The sequence below is a fragment of the Condylura cristata genome, unplaced genomic scaffold (assembly GCF_000260355.1).
Source record: "Condylura cristata isolate star-nosed mole 26May11 unplaced genomic scaffold, ConCri1.0 scaffold00010, whole genome shotgun sequence".
NCBI lineage: Eukaryota > Metazoa > Chordata > Mammalia > Eulipotyphla > Talpidae > Condylura > Condylura cristata.
Genome location: NW_004567111.1, coordinates 38,696,938 through 38,707,127, shown reverse-complemented (window position 1 = coordinate 38,707,127; position 10,190 = coordinate 38,696,938). Strand labels below are relative to the sequence as shown.

The following is a 10,190-nucleotide window of genomic DNA, read 5'->3' as shown; positions in this document are numbered from 1 at the left end:
CCCTCCCTAGCTGAATTGTCTCAGTTTATCTCCAGGGTTGTAGCAGGGCTGGGACAAAAGGCTGCCTAGCAGTAGCAGCTGCCGCCAGCTGAGACTAATTTTTAACCTAGCATGTTTGTTTTATAAATGTGTTTATTTATTTAATAAGTGTTTATCATTACCAAAATTCAAACCATACTCCCTTTTGTTGTATAAAAATTAATTTCTCTTTTAAAATTTTTTCAAAGATTTCCTTGGTCAAAATGTAGCATAAAGGGGTATTAATTTTTTTTATTAATGATTCTCATATTTATATAAAATACTTAATTTTTGACATTGGAAAATAAATTAGACGTCATTTCTTTTATTTTGCTGTTGTGATTTTTAGGTGACATTCTTCCATATCATGTCCCACACTCCTTATTTTAATTATTATTTAAGCCTTAAATGTAAATAGTATTTTGTTATTTAACTATACTCTGTATGTAGAACATGGCTAAGTGGTGATTGTGAATATTATGCATACATATATGAAGATTTGGAAAAACGTAATCATCTGGTATTTATATGCATTAATTGTGAGATCCCTGAGAAATTTGATAGTGACCATTATAAAAAAATAGTGATCACTCCTACCCATCTGTTATCAAAAATATAGCTTTAGCAAACCTTTATGTTGCCAGCTAATTCTGTACACAAAGACCCTTGGGCCTGCAAACGAACTGGGAGTTCTCCCTCTGCTCTCCAGCCACAGAGATGAGTCTTGTCTGAACTGACCATTGGCAGCAATGGGAGCACTGGAGCTAGCATGGCAGCATGGCCAGGACCATGTCCTTAAGTTGGAAAGGCCTGGGCAAGTCCTAGCTCTACCATTAAACAAGCTGTAGATGAGCTTTGGAAAGTCACATATTCTCTAAGTATCTTACCAAGGTTATCTACAAAATAGGGGATACAATAGCCCCTACTTGATATGACTCAGAATTTAACAAGATAATGATTGTATTATTATTATTATGATTATTATTATTGTAAAATGGACGTTAGCGTATGGAATTGACCCTCTTGGTCATTCATTTAGAGGGTGATCCATACTAAAAGATACATTTAAGTGATCTTGAAAATTCTTTGAAGGAAGGGCCAATTCTCCTCTAATGGAAACACTCATCTAAAATGTAGTTAAAATATCAAGTTAGTTTTAGCTTTCTTGATATCAGGAATTTTGATCGAAAAAGATTACTTGACCAGGAAGTCACTCTGGCTAGTGCTTCCCAGTGTCACAGTTTCCAAGATAGAGGAGTCCAGTGTCTGTCTGGCAGAATAACTCATTTTTGGTGACTTTCCTCTTCAAGGTGGTAGGGTCATATCATTGCCTGCAGAACAAAGTTGGAGCTGACATTGACCCACTGTTTCACTGTTTTCCTTTTTCTTTTTTTTTTTTTTAAACAAATAACATATCCACAGTTATTTGTTGTTTGGTTGGGTATAGCTTGCCCTTCTTAATTCTCTCCCACCATCCTTTTCCATCAACAGTTTATCTCAGCCAAATTAAATTCTGTGTCTCCTTGCTGGATTCTCATCTGTCTCAAAGGCAGAGCCTGCATCTTTGCCTTCTTTTACAGTTTTATCTGTGAAATTTTACCTAGAACCCATAAACACCTAGTTCTCTACTGGTCTGTAGCTCCTGTCTCTGCTGTACTTTAGCCTAAATAAATACTATATAGTCGATCTAAATGTGTGTTCTTATGTGTCATATTGCTAAGTGTGTCTGTCAACCACATCTACAAACTCTCAAGAACAAAGTCTGTCTGATTTTTATTCTATTTGCAGTGAAATGCAGATTATGTACACTTGGCCCTCAAAACACATGTGTGGTGATTATCATTTATCAGACCTGTGTCTAAATCAATATAGAAAATCCTTATTAAAAGGAATCCAGGGATACTTTTTTGTAAAAAAAAAAAAAATCATTTTTTGGTGGATGACATTTTCCATTTGTTCTATTTGTTGAAGCATTGTGACCCTCTGGAGGTCATGAAAATGCTCATTTGATGATGGAACTGAGCTCATTGGTTCTTTCGCCAGGGGGCTGACCCAGGTTGCAGCAAACCTCACCTGTCTTGCCCGCTGCTCCTCTCAGCAGTGTATTTCAGTAGGTCTGCCTGTTCTGCTCCTCATTCTGGTGAATCCTCTTACCTCTCGCACCTCTGGCCTACACCCCAATATCTGCTTGCATAAATAAATAGATCTTTAAAAAAAAGAAAAGAAACCACTAGGTGTTTTGGGAGCACAATGTAACCTACTCAAGATCCTTCAATTTATTTAATTAAAGTTTAAGTATAAATTAACTTGACTATGAACAAAGTAAAAGAACCATGATAAGTAATGTAGATGGGACTGTAAGAATTGGGGAGTTTGAACATCTGTTTTAAGTAGCTTAAATAGCAGATAGTTGAGTTTTGGTTTGAGCTTTCATAATCTTGATTGACTAGAGTAGGCTGAGAAGCACAGCTAATGGATGAGAAAAGAAAGGGAAAATATAATAGTTTGGGGTTGAGGTTAGAAGAGTGGAACAAAGTGAAAATTTCTATATCTTTGTTAAATTCCTCTACTTTCAAGTAAAGATTTAAATATGTGGTCTGACAGGAAAAGAAAAATAGAGGGGACTTTCCTTGATTTGAGCTTTTCTTCCAAGTTAATCCCAGGACTTTCTTGTTTTTATGTTGAATGCTTCTGGTTTATTTTAAGTTTTTTAAATGTCCACCTAAAGAAATGAATGAATGAATTTAGGGGCAAGACAAGAAATTAATGGGTTTTGAAATTGCCTACTCTTGATCCCAGAAAATAGTGGTTTAAGGGACTGATAGTAAATCTTGAAGAGCAGCAAATATATATACTTTAACTTTTATGGTTAGATTTCTCATAGAAGAAATCTCATAGTTTGAAATTGTGAAGTTATGAAAGGCATATTAGTATTTTACTTTAAATTAAATTTTATTTTTGGACAATTACATTTAATACTACCCAAAAAATCACAACATTAGAAATTATTTATTGAGAAATTATAAATTCATCCCTATGGTAATAAGTTAAACAGAAGTGGTGACAGTGGCACCTTTATCTTATTCCCAATCTTAAGGGGAAAACATTCTTTAAATTTTCTATTAAGTTTTATACTGGCTGTTGGTTTGTGACATATAGCCTTTATTTTGTCAAAGTAGATTTCTTCTATTTCCCATCTTGTTTAGAGTCATTATCATAAATGGATGTTGATTCTTATCAAATGTGTTTCCTGCATCCATTGATGTTATAAATAATTGTTATCTTTACATTTGTTGGTATGATATATTACATTGATAGATTTATGTATACTAAACCATCATTGCATCCTTAGGATAAATCTCACTCACTATGGTGTATAATCCTTGTGATATACTGTTAAATTTGACTTGTTAGTACTTTGTTAAAGGTTTTTATATGTTTTGATATTCATCAGGGACATTGGTCTATAGTTTTATTTCCTGTGTTGTCATTGTCTACTTTCATTATTAGGTAAAGCTGGCAACATAAATTGTATTAGTTCTGGCTAAATATATACCTCTGCCTAAAACCTTCTGTAGTAAGTTAAACAAAAGTTGCACTTTTTCTTCTTGTATTTTTAAAAACAATTTGAATAAGATGGGCAGTAGTTCCACTTGTCTGTTTTTGAGCATTTAGATTGTTTTCACATTTTGGCTATTGTGCATAGCTCTGCTATAAACATGACATTGTAGGTTTCCTTTTGAATTAATGCTATTAGAATTTTTGGATAGATACCTAGGAGTGGGAATGCTGGGTTGTATGGCAGATCCATTTTTAGTCTTTTTAGAGACCTCCTCATTGCTTTCCACAGGGACTTGAACAGTCTATATCCCCACCTCATCCTTGTTGATACTGAGGTATTTTTAAAGTCAACCCTAGACTCATGTCATCTGATTACATATTCATTATATCTCTCTAACAACTTTGGATTTTTTTAATATAACCCCAATACCATTTTTACCTAATAAAGTGCACAGCTTTTTGTTGACATCATTTACTATCCAGCCTATGTTTGTATTTCCTTGATGGGGCCAAATCTTGTTGAAATCACAGGCCCATTTCATTTAGTTTTTCTATTTCCTTAGTTTCATACTCTGGAGCAGTTCTTCATGCCTCATGCTTTCCATGCTATCAATTTGTTGAAGAGACCAGATTCTTTGTTTTATAGGATTTTCGAATGTCTGGGTGTATCTGGTTGTTTTCTTTTGGTGTTGTATTATTGCTTCCTCTATTATAATCCCACTAAGCTGAATGTTATACCCCCCCTGCCCTTTCTCATTACTTTTGGTTATTTTTAGTATAGTATTTAAGATATGGATATTTATTTTCACATATTGATGCATTTAAGAAGCTAAAGGAGAGTGTTTCAAGTGGAGATGTCTTTGCTATCCTGACAGAATCTCTGTGATGGAGATTCTGTGATCTAATGCCTTATCAGTGTCGTTTTGTTATTCTTTCTTTCTAAAATCAGGCATACTGATTCTCCTTGTCTAGAGTGATGATGAATTGTGTTATATGTGTTCATTTTAGGTTTGATTTATGTTAACTACAATATCTAGTCAACTATATCACTAATTTGTACCAGTAAGGAAGTTGTTTCTTGATTAGCAGGAAATTTGGCTGAAACCATTTTCTTATTTGTTAGTTAGAATTTGACAAAGAGCTTCTGACTTGTTATAAAATAGCAGAAAAACAATCTTTATTTTTAGGACAATATAATTACCAAGAGGTAAAAGGTTTCTGGTGTCATTCAACTTTTTTATTGATATCTTACTTTTTTCTTTTTTTTTTTATGACAAGTAAAGCAGTAGCTTTTCCTGTGGCTTTCAAGACTAAACATTTCAAAATGCCTTCCATCTGTCATATAATAATCATGCTTAGGACAATCATTCCTGCGGTTTAAAGCATTCTCTTTCATTTTCTTTTGATAAAGTTAAAATTAGTTCCTCTGACAATGTTGTCAGATAATTGCTCTTTGCAAGTATGTATTTTCCCAGTCTACACCTGTCTTCTGGCAGACCATCTTGTCCATTCTGCAGTAAGTGCTTATAAGTATCTGCCTTTTGGTGCAAATGTTCTCTCTTATACTTGTTTTTACTTAGTGAATAGAATAGGGGAAGACTGCAGCCTGTGTTTACCCGCAGTTTCAACCTGGATTTACTGATGGTACTTAATGTGATTTATATTTTTACTAAGTTAAATGCCAAGATTTTTGGAAGTGACATCCAAGTACTTTCTTTACCTTAATTGCAGTGCATCAGAGGTTGAACTCCTAAATCTGACTCAGAACATGATTCTTAAGTGCAATGACATTTTGATTTTTTTTAAATCTCAAATGACAACAAAGAATTGTACATTTAATTTCATATTGACTAATATTTCTGTTATTTCAACAATATTGTTTCTGATGTGGATTTGATAAATTACTAAATTGTATTCTTTTAATCAAGCCCAAATATGTACCATTTTATCATGTTGATTATATTGATAGGGTTTAGTTCTTTGACAATTGAAAGTTTGTATACCCATATGCTTCACTATTCTGGTAACCGAGAGTAATATCCGCCACAATAATAGCAGAATTTTCTTCCTATTGCTTTGTGAAAAAGAGGAATCAAAGGATTTTCGAGATTTATTTCTGGATTCAAGTCAATGGAACAATACAAAAATAGTCATAAGACTCACTTGTAAAACTGTAAAAGAGTTTAAAGTGATGAAAGGTGTGACAAAACAAAATCCTCAAAATGCACTTTTACTATTGCCGTTTTTTTTTATGATTGTCATATTACTACTTTACACTTTTACAGTGTTTATGTTGGACTGTGGCTCTGGTATGCTTGTGAGGCTTTGCATGTTACATGTAGTTCTTTTCTACTTTTGGGGTCTCTAGGTGGTAGTGGGAAAAGGTTTTACGAGTAGTATCTATGCAAAAAAGGAAGTTGGGGCAGGAGATGTCTTACGTGGGTATGACAGGCAGACTTTGATGTGTTGCCTCGATACCTGCATGCCCCCTGTTTGAGGGAGAGCACCATACGTGAAGTCCCTGTACTTCAGCGTTAGAGGCCAAGGCAAGCGGGGGAGCAGCCACATTCTGACTGTGACTGTAGTGGTCTTGGAGGTCTCAGTGACCTGTGATCACTGAAACGTCCTATGTAGTATCTCATGTCATATGGAAGATATAAACTGGGCGTAAAAGGCAGGGGACCCTCAGGGTGGGGCTGCTGCTTTTGCTTCCTGGCTGCCTTGTCATTGTGATTGTTCCTGGGGGCGTCTCAGGCCTGGATTGTGTAACTGCTGGAAACACTTCCAAACTTTTTGAATTTGCAGTAGCCTCTTTGGACCTTTTCCCACTCTGGTTGTTTTTCAGGAAGGAGTTTTCTATCATTTGTAGAGCCACTGGGGGTGTGGAGGAGCATGCAGGTGTGTGTCATCACTTCTTCCTTGTTGTGTAGGTTGCTGAGTAAGGTATAAGTTGATCTTGTCTTGACTAAATTTGTAATTTGCCTTAATACCCTTGAATCCTTCTGGCTACTTTTCCTTCAATGCTTTCACCCCTACCAGGGACCTCAGCCATCAGTATCCACCTCAGGTACCATCTTCTCTTTGGAGTTCTACTTGATGAAGTTCACATCCTGTCTCAGCAGGTGAAATTGGCACAGACTCATCTTTGTTTCCAAAAATCCTTTGTCCTTTGTCTGCTCTTGTGGGCTTTTCACTTGGATTTATCATTCTTTATGCCTACCGTGCCTTACTTTTTCTCCATCAAGGAATTATCAGGGACAAGTAGGTGATTAGTGAATATTTACCTCGCTGATTCAGATTTCTGGACAGAATTTGCTGTGATTTATGGAGTGTCTGTTTTACTCCAGGCCCCATGCCAGCCTTTTTGCCTATATTTATCTGATCATCTCTGGAACTGGGAAGTATTATTCCCATTTTTCTACTGAGGAAAGTGAGTCCTTCAGAAGCCAAGTAACTTACTCATAGCAAGATACAGCCAAGATTTTAGCTTAGAACCCATGGCTCGTTCTCTTACACTGCCCTGCGATGTTGTAAACTTCACTGAATCTCAGTTAACTTGAGTAAAATTAAATAATAATTTTTACCATACCTGTCTCTCAGCATCATACAAAGACTAGGAGAGATTTTGCCATGAAAGTGCTATACAAATTGTAAAGCACCATGTAAATTATAAGATAATATCTCAAGCCTTTATCGGTCTTGCTTTACCAATTATTCTAACTTCATTAATGTCTTTCTTTTTGCTGTGGAAGTAATAAGTTATCTTTACCTTATACACAGAGACCCCGCCTATGATCCTTGGCGAGATTATAGTCCTCTGTCATTTTCCTTGACAAAACTTTCCTAACAGTAGTCTATACTGGATGTTTCTTTCCAATCTCTAGAATCTGATTTATAGTCCTGTCAATCGACCAAACTAATTTTTCCAGGTTATAAGCCACCTGCCAATCATAAAATTCAGAAGTTGTGTTTGCCCTTGGAATCCCTAACCTCTGAAGTTTTTCACACTGCTTACCATTTCCCTAAAATTTTCTCTTTATTATATTTGCTCAACACTGTTCTCCACTTTCATATTGCCCACTCACTATTCTTTTTCCTGTTTGTAAACTTGTCATCCTTCTGCAGTTTTAAAAGTAAGTTTAGGGCTTTGGTACCCTGAGTATATAGGAGCTCCTCTCTCCTTACTCCTGAAAGCATTTTGAGAAATGTGAATAAAAATGAAAGATATATATTTGTTTAATATTTATGTGGTATATCACTATTTTTTAGAATATAGCATGTTTCATAAAGTGATTTGCCATTAAAGCTTAAAATAGTCACAGTTTATATATAATATCCATATATATATGAATATATGGATGTCTATAGTGGGGGTATTTAGACAAATTGCTTAATAGAGTAAATGACAGAGTAAAGAACCTGAAAGAGACCACCATTAGGGAATGGTGTGTCTGCCTTTATTACTACATTGCTCTTATTACTGGTAATAGAGTGCCTGTAAGTCTGGAAATATCTAGACAGAGATTTATGTTTTTGATTCTTTTTTTGCTACTACGGTCCTAAGTTATAAATGATAACTTACATAATAACTTAAGAAATTAAAGCAAATAAAAATGCTACTGAGCCTCTTTTTCTTCCCTTAGGTATAATATCGAGCCCAGTTTATATTGCCCATTTTTCTCCCTTGGAGCATGCATGGAAGGCCTGAATATTTTGTTTAACAAACTACTAGGAATTTCATTATATGCAGAGCAGCCTGCTAAAGGAGAGGTGTGGTGTGAAGATGTACGAAAACTGGTAAGCATTCTAGTTAGTGTAAAGTTACTTGTCTTATCTCTTGGGTTTGGTAATTGGCCTGACAGCAGCTTCATGTTTATCCTGGAAGAGTGTCGTAACCTCATTCATGTTTTGTGAAAAATCTAAATCACCACGTCTGATATAAGATACTGTATAAAGAAAGCCCTTTTCTCTAAAGTCAGTCATTGGTTGAAATTAATCTAGATATGTAATAGCAGAGTGGGTTCTGTGAAAAAATTAAATAAAGTTGATAGTAGCTTGAATTTTCATGTTGACAGGTTCTAGTTAAATTAAAATTTGTCCTTGCTTTTCATTTTCCTGCTGCGTCTAATGTCCCTGTGGTTAATTCCAGAATCTACTGTGTTAGTCCTACCTTTCCTTTCCTTCAGTTTTGTTTCATTTTGTGGGAGCTTATATTCACATCAGATATTAATTTCTATTGTGTTCTATTTGATATCTTTGATAATAACTAAGCTTAGAGTTTATCCTTTTCATATTAGAACCCACTTTGAGGTATGAGTTTTAATTTTTTCCTGATGAAATTCTGAAATCTTTAAAAAACTGTGTGTTTATCTTGCTTTTTGGTTTTATGCTTGCTACACCATGCTATTTTCAGTATATTGCAACAAATGAAAACTCCCTCATTGTCTCTTAATAATGTTTTGTGAGCCTAGACAAGATGAGCTGATGGATTAGAAAGGCAGACTTAGAGGGCATTTCACGGCTTCCCTTAAATGTCTGCTAGCGTATTATGTGTAATTTCATTTCTTGGAAAATTGACATACTGTTAAAATGCAGATTTGTAATGAAAAAAAAAAAAAGGTAGCAGAAGAGTGATAGGACATAATGATGATGAGGTTCTTTTCTTCCTAAAGACATGAGTCTTCATGAGGCAGTGCTATTTGCCAGTTTTGTTCATGGCATATCCTAAGTGTCTTGAATAATTCCTGGTACTGTGTAAGTGCTTACTAGCTATTTGTTGAAATAATTAATATGGGCTTGAAGGCAGTTTTAAGGAATAAAATTGAGCTGGTTTTTGGAAGAATCCTCAAGTTCTGAAAAGACTGAAAAGACTGAAGGGGCAAAATAGAGATGAATGATTGTGCTCCTATGAGCTGTGACCACTTTGGAAGAAGGGCATTAAGTCATGATGGTACAGATTTTTAGGGTTATTATTTATAAGGGCATATATCATTACATTCTGAGACTTAAAGGAAAAATAAATTTTCTGCTTAACTGTTGACAGCCAACACACACTTTTGCATGGTTTGTGAACAGTGTGAAGAACTGTTTCTGGTAGAGGCGTTGGAGAGGACTGACAATCAGACAAAGGTTCCAAACAAAGAGTTCCCTCTCTTGGATGGGGTTCGTAGTCATCACTTGAGAGATGAAGCAGAAGAACGATGTTAGGGGAAAATGAAATCTACCTAAAGCTCATGTGGGATGTAGAAAGTAATAAAATATCTATATTTGTGGTTGTGGCTTTTTTATACACAGATTCTTGTGGTAGAGGTTTCCCCCGCCAATTTTAGGATTTCTGTTGACCTCATTCACCACTAAATTAAAATTTTGTCTTCTAGGCTGTTGTTCATGAATCTGAGGGATTGTTGGGGTATATTTACTGTGATTTTTTCCAGCGAGCCAACAAACCATACCAGGTAGGATTTGTTATTACAAACTATTCTTTCTAGGAGTGATTTAACAATTAATTCAAATTTATGTGAATTTTACATTTCATTTTGTAGTTCCTTAACATTAAAAAAGAATTAATAATCATTATTTAAAATATAAATTTGGAATTTGTATAGAATTTA

At 35.0% G+C, this 10,190-nt stretch overlaps 1 protein-coding gene across 1 annotated transcript in view; it reads left to right on the top strand.

Annotated features, from left to right (window-relative positions):
- The window catches only part of MIPEP (mitochondrial intermediate peptidase), a 134,601-nt gene that overhangs the window by 35,534 nt on the left and 88,877 nt on the right, over positions 1 to 10,190 (top strand). The window contains exons 11-12 of the mRNA XM_012723165.1: positions 8,223 to 8,376; positions 9,957 to 10,034. Coding sequence (XP_012578619.1) covers positions 8,223 to 8,376; positions 9,957 to 10,034 — 232 coding nt within the window. The remainder of the gene's footprint in view (positions 1 to 8,222; positions 8,377 to 9,956; positions 10,035 to 10,190) is intronic.